The 26,225-nt window shown below is 35.1% G+C and overlaps 1 protein-coding gene across 4 annotated transcripts in view; it reads left to right on the top strand.

Annotated features, from left to right (window-relative positions):
- MICU1 (Mitochondrial calcium uptake 1) overlaps window positions 1-17,512 on the top strand; it is a 308,863-nt gene extending 291,351 nt beyond the window's left edge. For all 4 annotated transcript variants that reach the window (XM_090403891.1, XM_090403889.1, XM_090403890.1 and 1 more), the window contains one exon: window positions 17,226-17,512. In XM_090403891.1, the coding sequence (XP_090260017.1) occupies window positions 17,226-17,380 (155 nt within the window). In that variant the 3' untranslated portion in view covers window positions 17,381-17,512. The remainder of the gene's footprint in view (window positions 1-17,225) is intronic.
- The last annotated feature ends 8,713 nt before the right edge of the window (window positions 17,513-26,225 follow it).

Here is a 26,225-nt window from a genome sequence, read left to right as displayed (position 1 = left end):
GAACGGACTTCATCTTCTTTGGTGCTGAACAACTGTCTTCTGTCTACTGTTTTGACTGCTGTTTGGATTCTGGTGTGTAATGGTGAATTCAAGTCTCATCCATAGTAATAAATCAGTGCACAAAATCAGTTTTATTCTTGTTAAAATGCTCCAAGCACTGTCCAGAGATTTTCATGTGAGTGTGTTTTTGATCTGCTGTGAGCAAGCGTGGCACCCATCTTGCGCAAAGCTTTTTCATATGCAATTCTTCATGCAAAATATACCCTACACATTCTATAGTTTCAGCAATTTCACGCACTTTTACTCGCCGGTCATCCAATACCATATTGTGCACTCGATCAATGATTTCTGGTGTTATTACACTTTTTTGACATCCTTCACGTGGATCATCTTCAAGGCTGGTATGCCCACATTTAAACTTGGCAGCCTGATTCTTAATTGTTGAAAACGAAGGAGAAAAACCTTCTTTTACAAAGAATTTTATAACCACACGATACTCAATTTTATTCATTTCAAGGGATACAGACAACACTTTTGCTTCAGACAGCTGTATAAAACAAACTACTTGATAGAATGACAGATAACAGCTGTACCAACTTAGAAAAAAAAATCTCTCGCCGATAGCGTTGCTATCTATGGTCGAGGCCAAGAACTTTTCAGACCACCCTCATATATGTGATTGCATAAGGTTCTGTGTTTCACATCCTGCCATTATTCTTTGAAGAATGAATAGAGATCATTGCCCTTTATAAAGCTTTCACAATGATCCTTTTGTAATTTTATCACGCATATAAGCACTACAGTCTGGTTTCATTTCATCTTTGAAGGATTTATTTATTGCTTCAAGAACCATCATGGATTTACTCTTGATGTTGCAGTTAAGAATGAAAGATGTGATGTATAACTATATGATATATATTAATGATATTAATATATATCATTCACTGTCACTCAGGATTATGAAATATGAAATGTGAGCAGACTGCTAAAGCAAGACCTACCCTTAGAGGATCTGTTGATTCATCTTGATGAATCAACAGAAGTAGGTCTTGTTGATTCCTTTGCCTTGCTTTTTTCTTATGCCATAGCACTGCCTCAGGCATCCTTCTAAATTAATTTTTATTATTTGCCCTGTAGTTCCATATATGCCACTTCTTAGGCTAAACTCTAAGATACATTATTACCTTTTAAGTTAAAATTGCATGATCACCCTCACAAGTAAGAGGCATGATATTCACCTCATTTATAGACAGATTCTCAGTGACTGTTACTATATCCATTGTTCTTGTGCCATAAGTTCTTCTGATGCTACTTAGAATTATTCAGGGATAGGTAGTTATCTCTGAGTAATTCTATAAATTCTGTTTCCTTTGTCTTGCATATTTAGTCCTCCCTCCTTTTGTCTGCTCTGAAGACACCGAACTCATCACATTTTAAAAGGATATCCTCCTCCTCATTTGGTGAGGGCTCACTGACTTTGGTCTCACTATATCTACCAGTGCTAAAAACTCCCTGTTCTTATTCCTGATTCCTTTTGCTTTGGTGTGTACACATGAGATGTGATCACTGTTCAGGTGACTATTAAAACATGACCACTGCAAAATAGGAAGATGGAGTTGATTTCTGAAATCTACCTCCACATTTTCACAGATTTCACTCTTCTTTCCTGATAAAAACTAGTCCCATCTTTCCTGGAGTGATCCTTAACATAGTGTCATTTCCCCTCTTCTTCTCTCTGTCTCTGGCAGCAGACTCACAATCTTGAATTTTACCCTTATCTTTTTGCTTCATTCAGAAACTCTCACTCTCATGCTTTACTGATCTTCTTTCAAATCAATTATTCTAACATTCATATCATCCACTTTTTCTACTTGCTTACATATAGCTTCAGTGGCATTATAAATCTTCACTTCCAGATTACAGATTTGTGTTGCTTATTCATATGCTACATTACTAATTATCGCATCACTATATCTTTCTTCATATGTTTTATTTCCTTTCTTACCTTTTTGTTATCCACCAAGTTTTTTGTAGCCTATCAATCTCCTTTCTGGTATTGAGAAGTACTCATTGAAGCATTGAATTTTCCAACCTTGTGCCATACTCTTCCTTTTTTTTTTTAATTTATTTCACATCATGACTCACACACTCTCATGCCTTGCATTTCATCTTATCTCAACTAATCTTACACTACTATTGTTACAGTTCATAAAGATAAAGTTCTTGGTGAAAAGTGCTGCTCTAGCCAATACTACAGTTATCTGTAAACCTGACAGTCTTATTGCTGAAATGGAAAATTTTTTAATGATGTATGTTAATGACCTAACTTGGTTGGCATGCTTCTTTAAGTCAAGCGTGTTAGAAAACTTTTTCTTCTCTGAAAATTATTCTAAATTTTTATTTGCATATATGGCATAAATGTTTTATTTATGTCATTTATGCACATGTATGACTGCTTAAAAATTTTTATTTATTATTATTATTATTACATGACACCTCCAGGGAGTCCAATGACTCATTGAGGGAGGGCACTTACTCTATAACTCTCCATCTCTGCCACTCAGTTCACCAACTACAACGAACTACATCATCATCTACACCAACACCATCTACTGCCCACCACTACCACTAGTATTTTCACAGCAAATCACAGACATCTATGCCTATGGTGGGATTTGAACTTGAAGTCTTTTGGCTGGAGAGTAGATACGCTAACCACTCGGCCAATCAGCCATTACATGCAATTGGAAGTGGGGGAAGGGGGGGGGGAAGTGATTCACTATAAATGATGGTCTGTAACGTGTTGTGTGACCAGGGTATACGTGTATGTGCAGTCATTTTTGTGTTTGAAAGTTTTGTTAACCATAAGGTGAAAAAAAACTATTCTGATATAGAGTGATTTTAATGGTACAATATGCATATATTTAGTTCATTAAGATTTCAGGTAGGTGACATTAATGTAAGCTGATGCCATATTTCAAAATTTAACATAAATTCTGCATCTTCATTTTTATTATTTCATATGTTTCTTTCTTAGATGTCTTCTATTGCCATTTGCATTTGCAATTTTCTCATATTGTTTTTTTGTTAATTTTGTTTGTTTTCTTCCAATCCTTTGTGATCTATTATCATTGTACAATTTTCTTTATTTCTTGTGATTTTCTTTATCCTCTTTCCTTTATTATGTATTGCTTCTGCCATGCACCATTCCATCATCGTGTTTAATATAGTGTATGTCTACTGTGTCTGTCTTGCTAAAAAGTCCCCTCCTCCAGTCTTAATTTTGACATTACCAAAAGTTTAAGGAGAGTGGATGCTGTAATCATCTACTCATCCTTACATTGACAAAACAAGATTTTTCTTCTTGAAAACATATAAGTATTGCTTTCTGCATATATGGAATTAGATTTTCTCTTTCACTCTAGATCACTTTACTTCTAAACATCCATTATCCTTATATCAGTTGCAAATTCACTTAACCATTGAAGACTTTCTCATTTCTTTCTCCTTAATGAGCTGGTTCCTGTAAGAGATCCTAACAAATTCTTGAGTCAATAAATAACAGAGTGCGATTTAACCAATCCATAACCTATCTACTGCATACATTTTTTTGCATTTAACTCTCATTGTACCTGAGTATTAAAAAGCCCCATAACATTGATGCTGTACTAAAGAAAATGCAAACACTGGTATAATAGTGGACATAAGAAGAATGTGAGGATGAATATCAGGAGACTATTGAGAAGAGTGAAAGATAACAGTGTAGTAGGAAAGGTTATCAGTGTGTTACTGAGGTATGACGATGATGAGTTGCAATGGAGACCCAAAATCATGAATGATATGCTAGCAGAGCTGTGTGAGGAGGAGTGAAGTTTCTGGATGTATGGCATGTGTTTGAGGGAAGAATGAAATTATACAGGCATGATGAGTTGCATTTAAATGGCTTTGGAGTGAGTGTACTGGAGAAAGTGTTGCTGATTAAAAGTACAGTGTGTGTGTCTGTGTGTGTGTGTGTGTGTGTGTGTGTGTGTGTGTGTGTGTGTGTGTGTGTGTGTGTGTGTGTGTGTGTGTGTGTGTGTGATGCATGCAAGAGATCAGAAGAAAGAGATTAAGGAAAAAATAAGTAGAGTAGTACTGAAGAGACAGAACTGATTGGCAGTGGAAACAGTAGTAGTGAGAGATGGAGAGAGAGAGAGAGAGAGAGAAGAATGGGAATGCATGAGGAACCGGGCAAATGGGGGAAGCTCGGTTGGACAGGTAGAGTGGATGTCGAAAGTGGCAGTGAATGTGTGTATGAAGATGGAGTATATTGCATTGTGGGTGGGGAAGTTGAGACTGAGCAGATATATGTGATAAGTGGTGATAAAGGTGATTCGGCAGGTGTGGTGGGGAAATCACAACCTTGGATAGGACTGGCTATAGAACCTAAAAATGAACTGTTGTGTTTGTTTACAAATGCCAGAAGTATCAGAAATAAGGGGTATGAAATGTTTTCTGTGATTGAGTTTATTCGCATCAAAATCATTGGAATAAGTGAAACATGGTTGAATGAAGATGATATCATAACAGAAATTGAAATGGAAGGATATGTATTTTTCACGAGGATAGAAAGGGCAAGAAGGGAGAGGGAGTGCTGCTGATGATAACGGGGGAATTAAGTCCACATAAGGTAGACATGAAAGGGGAGGAAATAATGGCAATGGTTATGAGGCAGGGTGGTGTAACGTGGAGGTTGAGAGGAAGACATATTTTATTGGATGTTGTTATAGGCCTGGGAATGTGGAGGCTAGTGATGAAGAAATGTATAAACAACTTGGATTAGTGAACAAAGGAAAGTAATTATTATGGGGAATTTTAATTATGGTAGTGTAGATTGGAGTGAAAAGATAGCATTTGGGAATAAGGAAAATGAATTTCTCGAGTTCTTCAGAGATAACTATCTCAGGCAGCACGTAAAGGAATGCAAGCAAGGATCAAGAATTCTAGATGTAATCATTTCATCAGAGGATGTGATTGTGAGAGGGATTTCACACTTTTCTCCAGTTGGTGAAAGTGATTATGAAGTAATCACCTGTGTTGTGGCTAGTTATATGAAGATTTTTATGAGGAAAGGATATATGTGGAATTATAAGGCTGGTGATTATGACAAGCTTAGGAGACAGCTTTGAGCTATAACATGGAACAAGGAGTTGAGTGGTAAGGAAATAAATGCTTTGGGAATGTATCCCAAAGGCCAAAAGGCTGAATAAGGTTGGTGTAAAATGGATGAATGTGGAGCTTAAGCATGAAATCTGGAAAAAGAAAGTTCTTTGGAGGAAGTACAAGATGAATAATGGTAATCACTCACATGAGGAATATAAAGAACAAGCCAGGAGAGTGACTCAGTCAGTAAGGAAAACAAAAGTAGAGTATGAGCAGAAATTGGCAACTCAGGCAAAGAAAAACCATAGAGAGTTTTTTAGATATGTGGCAAGTAGAAGGAAGAATGATCATGGAAAGATGAAGTTAAGGGATGAAAGTGTTAGAATAGTAACTGCTGCAGAAGACACTGTTGAGGTATTCATTGATCAATTTATAAGCTTGTTTCATCCTGATCTGGTGGAATCATGAGGAACTTAATTCACCATGTTTCTTAAGGAATTAATTATTAATTAACCATTAATTCTTAAGGAAATGTTCCAGGGAATTGGCAGTAGCATTGGCATGCCTGTTTAATAAGGCTCTTACAACAGCACAGGTTCCAAGGGAGTGGAAGAAGAGTAAAATTGTTCCACTACATAAAAGGTGGTGATAAGGCTGTAGCTTCAAATTATAGGCCGGTCTGTATATCCGGAATTGTGGTGATGGTACTGGAGAGATTAATGAGAAGTAGGATACAGAAATGGATTGATAACAGCAGTATTCTCTATGGTTATCAGCATGGATTTGTTTAGGGGGAGATCATATTTCACTGACTTATGTACTATAATGAGGTTAAAAATTCCTTGAATCGGGGAGACGCATATACAGTGGTGTACTTAGATTTTGCTAAGGCTTTTGATAGACTGCTACATGACAAGCTCTTATATAAATTGAAACAGATGGGATTAGATAACAGACTTGAGTTGGATCAGTGACTGGCTGTTGGAAACATATCAGAAAGTTGTATATGGAGGTGCAGTATCCCAAAAGAGAAAGGTCACTAGTAGTGTGCTGCATAGGTCAGTTTTGTGGCCATTGTTGTTCAGTGTGCATGTTAATGATATTGGGATGGATTTAACTGGTGATATGCAGCTGTTTGCAGATGATGCAAAACTGGAGAGAGCAATGCAGAGTCAAGTGGATGTTATGGCCTTATAAGAGGAGTTGAATAGATTGCATGACTGGGCAGGTAAGTGGAACTATCAGTTCAGTGTTGCAAAGTGTAAGGTTTTGAGATTTAGTAAGCAATGATGGGATGCAAAGTATAATCTTGGTGGGGAAACTTTAATGGAGGTAGAGGAGATGAGAGATTTAAGAGTAATGGTGGACAAGAACCTGAAATTCAGGGGCCACATTGCACAAATTGTGAAGACATCGCATCAGATAATGGCATTGATGTGGATTACCCTAACATGCAGAAATAAAGAGGCTATGATTCCATTGTATAAGGCCTTGATCAGGCCTCATATGGATCATTGAGCACTGATTTGGTTACTTGGTTTTCATGGTGATGAGAATATGTTGGAAAGGGTACAGTGAGTATTCACAAAAGTGGTCTTTGGAATGTGGAGTATGAGGACAGATTGAGAGAATAAATTGCAGAGCCTCATGAATAGAAGGAAGAGGGGGGGATGGATAGATTGAGACATATAATCTAGTCAGGGTTTTTTATTATGTCTACATGGAGGAGATTTTTCATAGAATGGGAGAAGGGGGGTAGGACAAGAGGTCATCACTGGAAACTGTATAAGGAGTGTGTGAGCAGAGAGTGAGGAGTTGGTTCTTTGCATGGAGAGTGGTTGGTGAGTGGAATGCATTGCCTGAGTGTGTTGTGGGTGTAGACACATTGAATCAGTTTAAGGTACAGTTGGATGAGCATTGTGTGTCAGTAGTGCATACCTCCTACGATGAGTCTCTGACTTCATGGAAGTCAAATGTTAATAATAATAATAAGAAGAAACTGCTGAAAAGTGTTGGCCAAAGCCCTATCATACTACTATTGTACTATACTAAAGAAATGCACAGAAGCATATCTTTAACTATAATGACTCTTTCTTTCTTTGGTCTCTGTGATTTTGCTTTGGTGAGCTTACCATATTTCCATGGTCACTGCTAACCAGAATTGGCATTAATAATGCTCTTATGATCTAATTCTGTTAAAACATACATGCTGCAGCTAACATTATTCCTCCCCTACACACACACACACACACACACACACACACACACACACACACACACACACACACACACACACCACGACAACTCAGAACTTTTTTTTTTATTCTTCCCTTCTCCTTATGTTCTTTGGAACAACTTCCTCTCTGATGTTTACTGGAGACTGCAGTCTGCAAGCTTTTGTAATAAAATAAGCATAGCCTCTATATACTCATACATGTAGCCAATGCATGTAGCGTGTGAAGTATCGTAAAGATACTTCACACACTAACTATGTTTGCGTACACTTAGATAAAGGATTAAACCGAGAATATAATTTCTTAGTGTCTTCAATTTATAGTATAACCAAGTGAAAAAACTTTCAAGAAAAGTTCGTATGGTATAGTAGCAAGACAGTTGAATAAATTTATGTGGAAGTAGGAGAGAAATTAGCCTCTATATACTCATACATGCAGCCCATACATGTAGTGTGTGAATTATCATAAAGATATTTCACATGCTAACTATCTTTGCATACACTTGGATAAAGGATTAAACCGAGAATATAATTTCTTAGTGTCTTTAATTTATAGTATAACCAAGTGAAAAAACTTTCAAGAAAAGCTCGTGTGGTATAGTAGCAAGACAGTTGAATAAATTTATGTGGAAGTAGGAGAGAAATTAGCCAAAACACCAGACTTGTTTGTAGAAAACAGTATTCCAATTTTATGTCTCTGAAAGTTAGGTTAAAAATGAAATGGTGAATTGGAAACTGGAGTGAACAGTTTGCATCAGTTACAGAATCATATTAAAAATGAGCATATTAAAACTTGCCATCTTTAGCATTCAAAGAATGTGTGAGAACAAATTTGAAGACATATGTATGGTCTATAAACCAAGTGGTAGTGGAAAGATTATCAAAATAGGTATTTGATACCAGGATAGAAAATGTGATCCAGATTGATGCAGATTAGTGTAGTGACTTAGAAGAAGCAAAATCTGAAAATATGAGAGACTTTACAAATAATAGATTCATTAGGAAGAAAATTGTTGATTTTTCTTTCTTTTTTCATTTACTGGTCTCTGTAAATTCTCTGAATTGTTGACTAAATCTGTAACAGCTGCATATCTTAAATTGTTGAAATATATATTCTGCTTTCCTTTAAATATTCTTTTGATTTAGTATTATAAACTTCAGCTGGAGAGGTTCAGCAGTTACATGTGGGCAGGAGTCAAGAAAGAAGGAATCAGTTACTGTTTGTTTTTGAAGAGCTAGAAGTTGTAGCATTTACTTCATGAGAAGGTTATTCCAGGAACCGGGTAGATGAAATGAAAGATTGAATTGTAGATTTCAGTTGCTGGACATTGGATGTTGGACATCTGCTGCTCATGCTATTGTGAATATAGCAGAAACAGAGGAGGGGGAATGTAGCACCTCACTTATCTAAATTAGTTATTATATTTTAGTAACTAGTAATGTATTTTCCTGTCATGAAACATCTTGTTGCATAAAGACACTTCTTATGGGAGTTAAAAACAACAATAACTTTTTACACCGGTTTGATACTGGTCAACTGAGGAGGATATTCTAAAAGGGATAGAAATCAAAGGATATAGCATATTTTATTTTAGTAGTACAGAGAAAGTAAATGTGGTGGAGATGAATTATGCCCTCTCAGGGTGGAGAATCACAGTGGAAATAACACTAATGGCTTTGAAAGTACATGATGTGTGATAGATGTTTATAAGACAAGTGGGATGTTGCTATAGATCAGGGAATGTAGATGGTGATGAGCAGGAAATGTTTAGATAAATTAGTTTGGCAAGTACAAAACAAGTTATCATTATGGGGGAACTTCAACTGAAGTGATATTAAACTGATCAGGGAAGACAGCAATGCAATAATAAGGTAACTGAATTTTTGGATTTCTTGAGAATGGTGTTATGTCTTAGGCAGCATGTGTGTACACATACACATGCTGCCTAAGACATAACGCCATGTGGGGGGGGGGGTAAACATGAGGATCAAGATTTGGATTTGGTCATAGCATCAGAGGATCTGATTGTGACTGAGATGTCATACTTGCCCCCAATTGGGAGTGACCATGTAGTTCTAATCTGGAAGATGCATAGTTTGTAGGGGTATCAAGGCAGAAGGAATTTATGAAGAATTATAAGGCAGACAACTATCATAGACTTAGCAAGCAGCTTGCAGCAGTACAATGGATGAAAAAATTTGGATGAAAAGGGGTCAGTAGTGCATGGGAGATACTTAAGAAAAAAATGGTGACAACATTGGCAGATTTATACCTCAAGTAAAGAAGATAAAGCAATTTGGAGTCAGGTGGGTGACAAGCGAAATAAAAGAGGAATTGCAGATGAAAAAGAGATTATGGAAGACATAAGGAGAGAGAGGTGGAGAACCGTTACATGAACAATATAAGGCTCAGGCTAGGAAATTGATTTGTATTGTAAGGAAAGAAAAATTAGAATACAAGAGGAGACTAAGTGGATTGCAATTCAAGGAGAGTCCCAAGGAGTTTTTTGCTTTGTGGCAAATAGGAAGAAATATGATAGTGACTAGCAGGGCTGGCAGAAGTGTGCGTACGGGCACCGCCGCCAGGGCACCGTTCATAAGTTCATCTTTAAGAAACAAAATTTTTATCATGAAAACAAAAAAATCTTAGAATGATCAATATTAAAATAAATATTGGCCGGATACACCAAATAAAAATTTTAAAAAATTGTATATTGCCGCCTCTTTGATCAGCCGGCTGTTTACAATTTTGCAGCGAGAGCAGGCTAAATGCTTGCCTAAAGAATGTTGTGTCTACTGCAGTCTATCTAAAGTGAAATAGTGAATGGTTTTTATGTGCAGAAACGAATTTTCGTACAAAACATTTGTTGCTAGTTAACCAGTCATATGGTACGCATCTCAGTAGGCTACTGACAGTAGTGCAGTGTGGACTATTATTTTGTCTCTGTGTTGTGTTGTGTAATAATTTCTTGTTGGTATAAAATAGAAATGGAATCAAAAATTAAAAAAAAGTTATCCGGGTGCACAAAATCGTAAGTGTCATGCTGCGAAAGAAGCTGATGTTAAGAAACAAACTGGGGTTTTAATAAATTTGTTTAAATATTAAAATATTCTGATGCAGATTATAACCAACTCGACACATCAGAAATTAGAGTTGAAGAACCGTGTACATCATCCAGTTTGCATGAAAGTACTATTGCAACTATTGAACAAGATAACAAAATGCATGATTTAAGTGAAAAATAGTTAGGAGAAGATTTAGTTGTAGTTGCCCACGAAACTAACACATTGTTAGTCTCTGTAAATTTAGAAGATCCATGTGAATGGGGAAATATTGATGAAAAATTATGAGTTGTTTTAATTGAAATGGGGCCTGTTCAAGAGAAAAATATATATCCCAGAGATACATATGGTCATAAATTTGGCGACACCTATTATAATTGAAAAATGGAAAACGGTGACCTCGTGCCAAGAACATGGCTCATTTATTCTGAAACTTTAAATTCTGTGTTTTGCTTTTGTTGCAAACCTTTCACACCTACCAAATCAAGTAGTCTTGTAGAAGGCTATAATGATTGAAGAAATGTAAGTACAACTTTGCATATACATGAGACTAGTTTAACTCATGAAAAATTTCTTAAAATAGAAGGAAGTTGATAAAAATTTAAAAAACAAAACTACTATTGATTGAGAGACTCAATGGAAAAGGAACATTGGACGAGTGTTTTAGAACACTTGATTGAAATTATAAAATTCCTTGGTAGCCAAAATTTAACTTTTCGTGGATCATCTGATAAATTATATGAAAGGAATGATGGCAATTTTTTAAAATTAATCGAACTGTTTGCGAAGTTTGATCCAATTAAGGAAAATCATGTTGAAAGGACCCTACAACGAAACAGTAGAGTACACTATTTGAGTAAAGACAGTCAAAATGAAATATTGGAAACCTTAAGTAACGCAATCAGGGATACAATTTTATTATCAATTCGAAAATCTAAATATTATTCCATAATTTTAGACTGCACACCTGATGTAAGTAAAACAGAACAAATGACCATTATTATTCGCTTTGTTTCCTGTGACAATGGAATTGTTAAGATCAGGGAAAACTTTTTAGGTTTTGCAGATATATCAGATTCCACAGGATGTGATTTATGCGCAACAATAATGGAACAACTGGAAAAATGGAACATTCCCGTTGAAGACATGCGAGGTCAAGGGTATGATGACAATGGGGCAAATATGAAAAGGAAAAAATATGGGCTCCAAAATTTGTTTTTAAACAAAAATCCTAAAGCTTTTTATGTGCCATGTGCTGCTCATACTCTAAATTTAATCATTAACGATTCAGCCAAAGTGAATGCAGATACAATTAGTTTCTTTGCAATTATTCAAGAAATATACAATTTCTTTTCATTCTCTTACAAATGTTGGGCAATCCTTTTAAAGTTCGTAAAAAAATTAACATTGAAACAGCCATCAGATACGTGATATGAAAGTAAAATTAATGCACTCCACCCTCTACGATATCAGTTACGAGAAATTTACAATGCACTTTTTGAAATTTTAAATAATGAAGATTTTAATAAAGAAACTCAATATGAAGCACAAACATTAAGAGCTAAAATAAAGGACTACAAATTTATTTGCTCTCTTATAACTGGGCATGATTTACTTAACAGAATAAACCCTGTGAGTAAAATGCTGCAAGACAAAAATATGAACATTACACTTGCTTTAGAATCTATCGAAAACTTAAAAATATTCTTACAAGAGTATCGATCAGATACAAATTTTAAAGAAGTTCTAAAACGGCAGAAGAACTGAGTGAAGAGGTGGATGGAGAACAAGAATTTAAAACTGGTATGGAAGTCCGACAACTAAAGAAGACACGGCAATTTGACTATAAGCATCATGACGAAACGCCACAATCGCCAGAAGATAAATTTACAGTGAATGTGTTACACTTCTAGACGTTGCAATGTGTTTGTTAATAGAACGTTTTGAACAACTAAAAACATTATGATAATTTCAATTTCTTGTATAGATTACTACAAATTAATGATGAAGATTTACAAAAAAATTGTGACGATTTAAAGATTCTCTTGAAGGACAGCGACAATAAAGACGTAAATGCAATAGAACTAGTGACGAGTTATGTACTTTCCGGGATATTTTTTGGAAGGATAATTTAAATATTCAAAACCCTTTCGATATTCTTAATTTTATTTTGTCCAATAATTTATCTTTCCCTAACTTTTCAATTCTTTAAGAATACTATTAACCTTACCTGTTAGTGTAGCAAGTGGTATACGTTCCTTTTCCAAGTTGAAATTGATTAAAAGTAGGTTTTAATTTAAAACCTACTTAAGAACAAATATGTCACAAAAAAGGCTTGTTAGTTTGGCGTTAATAGCTATTGAAAATGATATATGTGCAGAATTAGATGTTAAGACCATTATTTCTCATTTTATGAATATGCAATTAACACGTTCGCTGCCAACTACGAGTATACTCGTAGTTGGTAAACCAGCTACAAGTATACTCGTATGACGCTTACCGCTGGCAACGAGATTACCATACTGACCTTGAAGAAGTGAAAATGCTTGGCTTGCAGAGCTAGCATGAAAACTGTGTATTCTCATAGATGGTATATGCTCTACACAAGCCAACTACGAGTATACTCATATGACGCTGACCGCCAGCAACGAGAGTACCATACTGACCTTGAAGAAGTAAAATTGCTCGGCGTACGGGAACAGACTATGCCAAAGTAGCATGGCAGCGAACGTGTTAAAAATCCTAAAATTTTAATTTAAAAAAATGTCAAGTATATTTATGTAATTTAATTTATTTTCTGTTATTCTGTAAAGATGTTATTTTTTGAATACTTATATTAAATGTTCTAATTATTTCAGAATTCTTTTCTTATTTTCTCATCTATCTTGAGTTTCTTTTATTTTCCTAAAAGATAGTTCCACTTATAAAAATTATTAAAAAATTTTTACAAGAGTAGTAATTTTACAAGTTACTAAGAATTTAGTAACTTGTAAAATGAAAGAATTTTTTAAACTTTAGTTCAAATAAATTTTAACTTTAATTAAAATTCATTTTAATTTTGTTAGCGATTCGGGTCAGTGAGAAGGCTATAATCCCTGTATCATTATATTCAACGATTAAAGTGAAGTGGCTTTACCAAAATTTGCTCTAACTTTTGAGAATTTTTTGAATATTAGGATTTTTAACGATTACCCTGCTTAGTCAACACCCGCGGTTCGTTACATTTAGCAAACCAACGTGTGGCTGTTCTGTCAAAATTTATTTAAGAAATTTCAAATAATTAAAATTTTTATTATCGTAAAAGAACCACACAAGCCCAGATCGTTACGGGGGGGCGCTTAGATAGCCATTGCATACTGGCTGCAAAGACCCTAGCGCCAGCTCTGGTGACTAGATTACCTTGCTGGATGGAGATGGGACTCGGGTGACCAATGCAGATGACATAGTTGAGCCATTTAATGATGACTTTATTAGAGTGTTCTATCCTGGTACATCAGGCTTTACTCTTAGAAGGATAATGAGTGGTGAAGTGTTAGAAGTGAATGAAAAGGATGTATTCCAATTATGCTAAATGTCAGTAAGGCAGGGGGGACTAGATGGAATTTCACCATGTGTTTTAATGGAATGTGCTGTGGAACTGCCTATTCATTAACTTGGCTGTTTAATGAAAGTCTTGCAATAGAACAGGTTCCTGGAGAGTGAAAGAGGGTAAGATAGTTCTATTCTCAATTCTACCACTGCCCATGTATATAGGCAGTGATAGAATGGAGGTTTCAAAGTATAAGTCTGTTCGTATTTCCTCTGTAGTTGTTAAGATTTTGAAGAAATTGGTAAGAATGCATATACAGAATTGGAAAGTTGAGAGCAATATCATTTATGCAGGCCAGCATGGATTTGCTAAAAGGTGTTCTTGTTTTTGTAATCTGGTTACCTTTTACAATGGAGTAACAAGAGCAATGAATGAGGATAAGGCATACAATGTCATTGTTTTTGGATTTTTCAAAGGCATTTGACAGTTTGCTGAATGAGAAGTTGGTTTTTAAGTTGCAGTATATGGATTTGGATATCAGGTTAGTGGATTAGAGTGATGACAGGCTTTCTGATAGATATCAGAGTTGTATATGGTGCAGCAGTATCGGGGAGTAGGAAGGTTCCAAATGGTGATCCACAAGGTTCAGTGCTTTGACCATTACTGTTCACTCTTTATGTGAATGATATTATTGAAGCACTACAAGGAGATGTTCAGTGTTGATAGACACATGTCAAAGAGTTCAGAGATCAGGAGGAAACCTTAAAAGAGCAAATATTTCTCTGACATTGAATTTCTTTAGTACTGAATGTGAGTTTATTGCTCTCTTAAGATTTCTGCCTGGTCTCTGAAGAGAACCAACCAGATTGAAACAGCTATCAGGCCTGTGAAACCTTTATCAAATGCACTAATAAAAGGCAAATATATGGATATCAGGTTTTTTTTTTTATATATTCGTGTGGGGTTCCTCTTGTTCCTCGACTGCCCCTTAGGACTGGTTGAGCCCTCCTAATGAGGGATTAAGTACTATATCCCATGACTGTAGCCTGTGTGTACACTGGACTGATTTGCCTGCTTGTGGGATGAAAAACCCCAGATAAACTAGTGGAAAAAACCCTGCTGTCCATGCCCAAGACCGGCTAACTTGGCTATGGCTCAGGAAGATCCTTAAGCTCCTCACATTATCGACAGGAATCAAACTTAGGACACTCCTTCCCCGAGCATATGGTTGCGAAGCACATAGCCATTAGGCTAACCATGCTGACGATATCAGGACTGTACAGTGTTGAGTATGAGAATAGACTGAGGGCATGCAGACTGCAAAGTTTAGTGGATAGAAGACAAAAAAAAGGGGGGGGAAATATCATTGAAATATTTAAGCTGTTGAAGGGTTATTACCGTACTCCATTAACACTGAGGAGATTTTTCATATGGTAAAATAAGGGGAAGAACTTGGACAAGTGGCTATGGAAATTACAAAAGAAAGCAGTGAATAAAAGGGTAAGAAGTAAGTTTTTTTGTAAGGAGAGTGGTAGGAGCATAGAATAGATTGCCTGAGCAGGTGGTGAAAGTGCAAACAATGGATGAGCTTAAGGAGTTTATAATAGACTTTGTATTGACTAGTGTTGACCTCTCACAATGAGTCTTGCAACTCCATGGAAGTAAAGAAGATAATAATAATAATAATAATTTTCAAAAATGGCCTTAAAGAACTCAGTCCGAAGAACATTATTCTTTGTAGAGCTTTGCTTATGAGGAATGGGATACTCATTCTGGTAGACTGATGGTTAATGATATATAGTAACAGTGTGGGTCAGTGTATGATTGATTAATGTTCTGTGATTGTTTAAAAGAGATCTCATATTGTAGTAATCAGATATCACATATGTACATCAATTTCATTTATGTACATATGTGTTGTAAAATCACTCATTCACTCTCTCACTCGCACATTAAAATAAACATTTTTTTTTTAAATTCTTCCTAACAATAATTTCTAGCTTGAAGCTAATTATTTATGATGAAACTGTTACCAGTTTCTATAGATATTCTTTTAGAAGTATGTTAAAGAATAATGACATGTCAAAGCTGTCTAACCAACTTGACAGAAGTTTAATTTTTACAGTACTGTTTTGAAATGTATGGAGCTAAAAATATGGATTTCAGGTTCCTCTTGAAAAAATATATATATTTTTTTATATTTGAAATGATTTTAATTATGATTTGTATGGAATATTTAGTTTCATGTACTGGGAGGATTTGGCTTTGGAGACAAGTTTTCTTGATGCTATATGTAATTTATTAGCATATTATAGCATACAAAAGTAAAACATTCCCATAACTGTCTCATGGGTATGTCCAGAGTTTATGGTATTATACTTTCGTTTATTGCACACTAACTTTTATTATTTGGCTAACTGGATAATTGTGAGGATTATACTCACTAGCCAATGAAGATAGAAATCCCCTCTCCCCCCCATAAGAATAAAACGTATCTAACTGGTTAGTCCTTCTTTTACTATAAAATGAAAAACATGCTTTTCATTTTATAGTAAAATTAACCATTTTCAGTAATCACAAATACAGAGGCTGTAAAAAAATGTATACACTTGACAGATGTCACCTATGGTCGTTTTTTGAAGTTGGATCAAATTACGTAGCAATGTGTAGTATGATGTTCTCTCAAAAGTGCTGTTACTCACATGAATACTAGTATGAACACATGACCAGTAGGACAGTCAAACAAAATGGCCGAGGCACAATTATCATTTGAGGAACACAAGACCATTTTAAAGTGATTGCAAATTTGAGAATGTTGTTGAAGTTCAACGACGATTACGGACTCTAAAGGACGTAGCGTATCGTAGAAAACCAGATACACTGGTGGCCCTTCAGAAAGAAATTGAAACAGCATGCACAGCAATCCCAATGAACACTTTGGCCAACTTTGCCCAAGCAGTAGTTCGCTGTAATAATAAGCGTCTGGATGCTAATGGTAACCACTTTGAGCACCTCATGTAATTGTAGAAGTCAAAGGTAACTTGTATTCATCCCTTGATGTCTGTATAAATTTAGTATTACAATTTTTATGCAGGTTTTTCTTTTGCTGAAGTGTGTGTATACATTTTTTGATGGACTCTGTATATATATGCAGAACATCTGTTCTCATGTGTTTCTTAGGTTATAATATAGATGAAAATAAAAATTTAATTACCTGTATATTGCAGTGATTATTATTTTTAATTCTTCCAATTTTAGTGGATGGTCAATTGAGCAATAAAGAATTTGTAGCAGTGATGAAAGAACGACTGCAGAGAGGACTTGAAAAACCAAAAGATACAGGATTTGTAAAGTTAATGGATTCTATCTGGAAGTGTGCTAGATTAAAGAAACCAGTCTTGTTGGATGTGTAGTATTTGAAATATGATATTGTATAGTATGGCTGAAAGATAGAAATAGTTCTGAAGTTCAAAAGCCAATACATCTTGTAAATTTATATTATGAAATATATCTTTAAAATAATAAAACTGCAGTTTTAAAGAAGATTTCTTAATGAATTTCTAATCAACAATGCATATGTGGTCATAATAAAAAACATCATAAAGAATAAAGACCCACACATTGCAATTGGCTGCTAACAATAAGTTGTGACTAATGGATTCTACCTGGAAGTGTGCAAGATTAAAGATACCAGTCTTGTTGAATGTGTAGTATGTGAGATATGATATTATAATAATATGGTTGAAAGATAGAATTAGTTCTGAAGTGTTCAAAAGCTTATACATATTACATAATTTCTTAGCTATTTAAATGTTTTGTTATCTTAGAATGTTTGTGGAACTGACAAAAAACGGTTTTTGTTTTTTGTCAGTTCTGTTTTCCTTAAACATTATTTTATATAGTTTTTATAGTAGATCTTCACATAATCTACTATAAAAAATCTTTTTTTTCTAAAAAAGAGTAGGTAGCATTCTTTTAACCTTAACTTTGGGAAACTGGTTGTGAGCTGGTCCAACTTCATCATTTCTAACTAGCATGAATGGATATAGAAGGTGACAAGATTCTGCAGATAACTGCTGCCATTTGGTTGTAGTTGTCTGCTTTAGCCTCCTCAAATAATCATAACTACTATTCAGTTTTTGTGTAGTTAAAAGCTATAGATAAACTGATATATAGTTAAGTTTAGTTTCTTCTCAAAGAAAAGCTCTCTCCCCTCCTTTTGCATGTGCCAAAAAGCCTAGAAAATGTTTCTCTAATCGGTGACTTTGAATCAATTGGAATTGGGCATCATCATCGCAGTTACCACAAGGCACATAACCATCTTAGTCCAGTATAATTTATCATCATCATCATGATTTGTTGATATGATTTCTCAAGGAGATGTACAGATACCATGATAGTACGACATGATATACATTTACATTCCTATCAGCAGATTTCTTCCACATTAATCTGTTATTTGCCAGGTCTCAAATATGATCATACCTTGCATTTCGGTATAAGGCACTTCTTCTAAGGCACTACTAGTCATCCTCTAGGTCTCTTTCCCTGCATTAAAACACATGCTTTGCTAACTTTTCCCCTCCTTCTGCTTAAGTGACTATATTCTGCTCACACATTCTTGAATGCTAACAATGTCAAATTCCTTTTTAATTTATTCATTTTTAATATGATTTTGCCACTGTTGCCATCCATTCAGTCCCCTAATTTTTTCAGCACATTCATAGTAACGATTTTTAGTTCCCCCCCCCTCCCTCACTATCCGATGTTACAATTGGTTTAAACTTACATGCTACTAATTTAAGTTTCATCCAATTTTTATCTTCTTCTTTTCAGCAATTTTCTGTCCACTGCTGGATGAAAGCCTCCAGTTCTTTCCACCTTTCTCTGTTCTTGGCAATGGTTGACCAATTTTTCCCAACAAATTTTGACAGTTCATCACTCCACCTTCTTTTAGGACGTCCTCAGCCTCGTTTCCCTTCTTTTGGAATCCAGTTCGTTAGTATAGTGGTCATTACTCATCTTCTCTCCTGGATAGATGTCCAGCCCATTTCCATTTTAGTCACTTATGGTGAAGAATGATGTCAGTGATGTGAGTCTGGCTTCTTATCCAGGTGTTTCGTTTCTAATCTTTTAATGTGATGCCTAGCATCAACCTTTCCATTTTTCTTTGAGTTGTTGTTAGTTTATTTGCCAGTGCTTTTGTTAGCGACCAAGTTTCACAACCATATGTGATGACTGGAAGTATACACTGGTTAAATGTCTTCTGTTATATCTTGGATGTCTGTGTGGAACCTTATCGTTATATCTTTAATTGTCTTTACTTTAGCCTTACAGTTAACATAAATTTTTTTGTATCACTTAATATCAGATATTCGTTTGCCGACAAATTTGTATTGATTAAAGACTGCACCAGCCAGCAACAAAATTCTGATATGTTATCCAAGAGTTCTTAAAGAAAATGCAGGGATCAAGAAGTAAGCAGTCGTGGTCCCGATTCTTATATGACTATTGGTTTCCCCCTTAATGCACGGTACGTAATTTTTCAAACGGTAGCTCAATCTGCAGAAAGCATGACAAACTCATTTGGTTATACATAAAGAAACACATTTATTGTGACACAAAGACAAGTATACATGTTAATCAAATCCTTAATCTTAAAATCTTAAAAGAGTCTGAGTTCCCTTTACTTAATTAATTACATCCATAACTTCTATACTACAGTCCCTACTTTGACATAAATTCCTCACTTCTAAACATACATCTATTCTCAGACTCTTATAACTAAGTTACCTAATATTATCACACATGTAATATTGCATATATACACAAGACAACTCAATACTTCTGACATGAATTTCTCTAGGGTAATACTTCTTAATCTTACTTAATCTCCCCTCCAAAATTTTAGTTAACAATTAGTTACATTCTGACCATATAACATTACTGTTCTTAAATCGCACAAACAGTTCGGACCTCGGCCTCCTGTTCGTCTTGAGCCTAATATGCTTCCTTCTTAACTGTAGACAAAAGTGTCCAAATCGCAGACTGTTCTTATAGCACTACACAGAAATAGCATGCTTCCTTAACTTCTGTTTCCTTACTCTTCGGTTACTTTAATTCAACATTTAACATAAGAAAATCTTACGCTTACCATTCTTGCCTTGAACTGGATATTCTGGTCTGCTTACAGTCTTCACTGATGGCGGTCTTGCTATTCCTTTGTTTCTGTACAAACCGAAAACACTCATACACAGATATTGTACACTGACGTTGATTTCATCAGTGGCTCTTTCTTCTTATGGACCTGAATGCATTGTAGTTGCAGCCTTGACCCACGTAGCATGCATAGCAAGGGGGATTCTTGCTACACGTGGCGGCAGGCTCTACACAGCTCTCCGACAGGACTAGGTGCCAACGAAACCCTGAGACAAGAGATAAGAGTGCGATTCGAATTCCCGCCGAAACCTTTATACTCCAAAAAGCTCCCTCACGCGGTAGTGTTGTTACGCATACGGCAGCTGCCAATTGGACACCGTGGTTACGAACTGCTTTTACATGGCTTAAAGTTTGCTCTAGCTTATACACATTTACTTGGCAATTCATACATGATTTTATATTTTAATTCACTTACAACTAATTTCTACTTAACTCATGGGCTATTTTAACATTGTCTAGAGCTCACACATTTGGATATTTACATGTTCTTGGATTGTTAAATGGCACATTCTCTGTCTGGAGGCATAAGCATGTCCTTATACTCTCCTTATGAGGTAACTTAATGTTGGGCGGGAAAAAAGGATGACTCATCATTTTTTTTCGACACAACACTTCCTTTTCAAACAGAGTGGGACATTATTGTTTTGAAAAATACTTTTCAATTTTCTGAATGCACCCCAGGCAAGTTGAACTCTCCTATTTATTTCCTTTTGGAGTCCACAGTTTAGATCAATGAGATGACCTAAGTATGTATATGAAGAGACTCTTTCCAAGAAATTGTTTTCTATTATTATATTTTTTGATGTTACAAAATGATTAAACATGATTTTAGTTTTTTCTCTGTTTATTTTTAGACCGACTTTTCTGTTTTCATGATATAGGTCTATCATTATATTAAGGTCTTCTGGAGTGTGCAAAAATTATGATATCATCTGTCTTATGTGTGTTAAGTTTCTGTTATTAATTTTTATACCAAAGTTTGTCCAGTTTATATTATTAATTATTTCTTGAAGGACTGCTGTAAAGATTTTGGGTAATAGAGACTCTCCTTGTCGGACACCTTTTTCAATTGATATTTTATTGCTACTTGTGTGAAATTGGATTATTGCTGTTACAGTGTGGTATATTTCCTGGAGGAGGTCCATATATTCTCCAGGAAATCCCTGATTCTGAAGTGCTTTGATTATTGCGTTAGTCAAATCAAATGCTTTTTCATAATCAATAAAGGCTAAACAGAAGAGGCAATTGATTTTCTTCTGCTTTTCTATTATTTGTTTTACTGCATGAATATGATCAATTGTGTTAAAGCCTTTACGGAATCCAGCTTATTCCTAATTAATTTGAATCTAGAAGAGGAGTTAACCTGTTTGTTATTACTTTTGTGAGATTTTGTACAGATTGGAGAGAATACTAATTGGACTATAGTTCTTTACTTCTTTGTCCCCTTTTTTAAATCAGAATAGCAGTTTTCCAGTTTTCTGGTATCTTCCCTTCTTCTAGGCATAGATTTAGTAAGTTTGTGACATGGTGAATGATATTATTTCCTCCCCATTTAATTAATTCTGTGTGAATTAGGTCTTCACAGGGACATTTTCCATTTTTCATTTGTTTTAATGCTTGTTTTATTTCATCTGAAGTGAATGGGGGGATGAATTATATGTGATAGAGAAGAGTTATTTATATTTGATTTATCTATTGAAGGATCACTATAGAGTTCTTGATAAAATTCTTCTAGCCTGCTTAGGATTTGTTCTTGGTTCCTTATATATAGTTTCATTCTTGTCTTTTATTGCAGTTATTTGACTTTTGCCAACTGATAAATGTTTTCTTAGTATTTTCATATTTTTATTGTTTTCAATTGTTTCTTTTATTTTTCTAGTGTTATAAGATCTTATTTCATTTCATTTTTTTATCTTATTTCATGTAAATTTATTCCACTGGCTTTCCTCTCCTATGAAAGTTTTTGCTTATTCTATTATCTATTTAGATATTTAATTTGCTATCTTCACAAAAATTCTGCCTAAATGGCCCACTTGTTCTGTAGATTCTCATTGAGAATGTAGGTTCCAAATTTCTCACAGCAGTTACTTGATAATGATCCTTGAAGATTTATTTCAGAGTATAAAATGATTCTGTATAGAGAACTGAGTGGAATATCACTGATTTTGATATTCCAACAGCATAATCAAAATTTTTCCATCATATCAAATCTTGATATGATGGAAAGCAGCATTACAAAGATGTAATGCTGCTTTCCATCATAAGTAAGCTATATAGATGATGAATAACAGCACAGACAGAATGCATCCTCACCTTCCTGTCTGCAAATACCACATGCAACTCTTTTGTTAAGAAATTACTACTTAATTACCATTTTAGTACAGCATTTTTGTGTACTTGTTCATATTTAAAAAAAAAAATTAAAAAAAAAAGGTATTCACAGAGAGATTTCTAAATTAACAACTGTCCTTATTCAGATTAAACTTCATTAAATGTCTGAGAAAATCAGGCGTCACACAAGGCTAGATAGCCATCTTAGGTCTATTATAATTATTTGATGAAAAATTAAGGGAGTGAAATTTAATGATAGTTGTTAATTCAGAAATCTCTCTGTGAATACTTTTTTTTTTAATCTGAAGAAGTACATGAAAATGTTGCATGAAACTAGTAATTAAATAATAATTTCTTTCTTAAAAAGTTGCATGTGATATTACAAGACACAGAAGCATGAATATATCAAGTCATGGAAACCTTAACTCATAGAATGCATCCTCATTTCACATCAAACCATCTTTCTGATCCCTATAATCTAACCGATGACTTAAAATTATTAGGTTAATTTCATGTGCTGTAAACTTACTAAAGTTTGTAAGTTTTATAATATCTATCCCATTCATATCATATAATTGTAGCAACAACTGTTTTCTTGGCACCTTATCATATGTCTGCACAGCTTTAATAAATATCCTTGTTATATTCCTATGACCCTTCAACTATTTGTCTCAAAGTGAAAATGTGATCTTGGAACACTTATTTAACCTGAAATCTGCCTGCTTTTCCAAGGTTTCTCTCCACAGTTTATCTTTGTCTCTTCCCAAAGTATGCTGGTATAAATCTTACCTGAAAGACTCAACAAAGAAATTCCTCTGAAAAATGTACTTTCCCAGTATAATTTGAGACTTTTTTTTTGACATTCACAGTTTTCTTCTGTTGTTGCTTTGAATATGATCAGTCCTTATTGAAAGTAAAAATGAATAAATAAAAGGACAACACTAAAGAAAAGACATTTTTCTTTAGTGTTGTCCTTTTATTTATTTGTCTTTTTATTTATTATTATTATTAAGATTCATGCCTCCATGGAGTCTAAAGACTCATCATGGGAGATCCTTCCTAGAAAACATGAAATCTCTCATACCACTCCTTGAACTCGTTGACTGTTCGTGATCTCACCACTCTATCAGGCAATGCATTCCATTGTTCAACCACTCTCCGTGCAAAGAAACCACTCCTCACCCTCTTGCTTGCAGCTTCCTTTTGTAACTTCCAGGTATGGTCACTTATCCTCGCTCCCCCCCCGCTCCGTTCCACCAAGCAAAAGAACTCCTCAGCTTCAACCCTGTAACTACCTCTCAACAGCTTAAAAGTCTCAATCATATTGCCTCTCTTCCTTCTATCTACCAAACCTCATAGCCAACATTTTAAAACCATCTTTGTTATCTGCCTGTGTACCCTTTCCACAATTAATTTATCCCCTTGAAATCCTGGGACCAAATTTGAGAACAATAGTCTAAGTGTGGTCTGATCAGGGTTTTATATAATGGAATGACAACTCTTTTATCTCTGCAGGTCAGCATCCTTCTCAGTATTGCAACAATCCTCTAGAGAACCCCCCTAACCTTCACCAACTTTGCAATATGTTCCCTGAATTTCAGGTTTCTATCAATCATTACACCTAGATCTCTTGTCTTCCCTACTTCCTCCAGAATAGCTCCTCCAATAGTGTGCTGCCTCCCATCGATGTATCCCAAACTTCAAGACAACATTTTACTGCATTAAACTGACATCCCCATTCATATACCCATCTGTCCAGTTTATTCAAATCCTCTCAGGGCTGCAACATCTGCACTGTCACTAATAACTCTTCCTAGCTTCACATCATCTTTAAACAACTGAATATCCCCCTGCAATCCACTGACAATGTCATTGATATACAGGTTAAACAATACAGGTCCCAGTACTGAGACCTGAGGGACACCACTTGTAACCTTCTGCCTCCTTGATATGACACAGAAGGTTCTACTAAGGTAGAAATGGAGGAATTTTTTGATGCTTTAGAAAAAGCAACTTACACAATGAAAAAGGAAAAGTTGGTTCTGGTTGGGGATCTGAATAGCAGAGTAGGAAATGATTGTCAGACATACAAAAATATTTTGGAAAAATTTGGAGAAAAGAGCAAAGCTAATAATAATGGCAAATACCTGTTGGATTTCTGCTCAGGACATGGACTGGTTATTACTAACACCATGTTCCAACATAAAAATGTGCACAAATTCACATGGAGAGAAGAGGTAAGGAATAAGAAAAGTCTCATTCACTATATTATTGTTGATAGTGATGTTTTCTCTCTGGTGCAGGACACTACAGTGTACAGAGGATTTGAAATTGGAAGTGATCACCATTTAGTCTTAAGCAGGATAAAATTGATTTTCATATTGAAAAGAAGAGCATATAAGAAAGTTTTAAAACGAATAAAAGTTAAGCAACTCTCAGATGTGAACTGTAGACTGAAATATACAAACATTATTCAAGAAAAAACGAAATAGTTTGAGAATTGAAACCAAACCTTGGAGATTCAGTGGAAAGCTCCGAAGAAAACATTGATTGATTCTTCCAGAGAGGCATGTGGTGAGGTTGTCTGCAAGGATAGGAAAATCAGAACTTCCTGGTGGACAGAGGAAGTTAAAGAGGCAGTGAAGGAAAAGAAGAAAGCATATCAAAAGTTCTTGGCAAATAAGTCAGCTTGTGCTCTTAGAGAATACAGAGACAAATGTAAGAAAGCTAAACACTGTGTAAAACTAGCTAAACAAAAGTCATGGGAAGACTTTGGTAATAACATAGAAAATAAATATCAAGAAGGAGGCAAGATATTCTGGAGGTTGTTGAAGAAGCTCAGAAATGGAGGAAAGATTCTGTAAAAGGAATTAGAGATGATAAAGGTGATATGAGAACTGGAGAAAAAGATATCCTTGAAGAATGGAGTAATTACTTCAAAAAATTGCTAAATGAAATGCTAAATAGCAGTGATGAGAGCTGAGTGATAAAAACACTGACCATGCATACAATCAGGAATACATAACCATGCTTGAAGTAGAAAAAGCCATTAAAAGTCTGAAATGTGGAAAGGCAGCTGGAGTAGATGATATTAGACCAGAAATGCTGAAGTATGGAGGTATAAAAGTTTTACAGTGGCTACACTGCATAGTTCAGAAGGCCTGGACGAATGACTAAATTGAATAACTGTTGTGATAGATATGGACTTAAAAGAAAGGATTGACAGGTAACAGATTGATTTGGCAGAAAATTGTAGGTAGGAAGTTAGTAATGATGTAAATTTTTCAAGTAGTACTATCATATCCTGTACACCCCTTGAGGGTGAATGTCAGGAATTTGATGATGATGATGATTCAGCTCCATCTTGGCTGTTGTGCACAGATTTGCTCACTTGGGTTTCTTGGGGATCAGGAAGTAGTGGAGAGGATTCTGAGATGAGTAACCAAGGTAACAGGTCTGTGGAATGCTCCATAGGAGGATAGGTTGAAGGTGTGGGTTGCAAAGTTTTGTTGATGGACAGAAAAGAGGAAACATGATAGAAATTTATAAGTTATTAAAGGGGTTCTATAAGATTGACACAAAGGAAATTTTTCTATATATGACTAAGCAAGAGAGAACTAGGGATAACCCCCTTAAAATTGTGTAAGGGTGTGTAACCACAGGATATGTGGACTAAATTTTTGCTTGGAAAATGGTGAATGGAATGGA

This window comes from Typopeltis vanoorti, chromosome 14 (genome assembly GCF_054136105.1).
Source record: "Typopeltis vanoorti isolate ZY-2024b chromosome 14, IOZ_Tvanoo_1.0, whole genome shotgun sequence".
Taxonomy (NCBI): Eukaryota; Metazoa; Arthropoda; class Arachnida; order Uropygi; family Thelyphonidae; genus Typopeltis; species Typopeltis vanoorti.
Note: the sequence above shows the minus strand (reverse complement) of the source record. Positions and strands in the feature narration are given on the sequence as shown.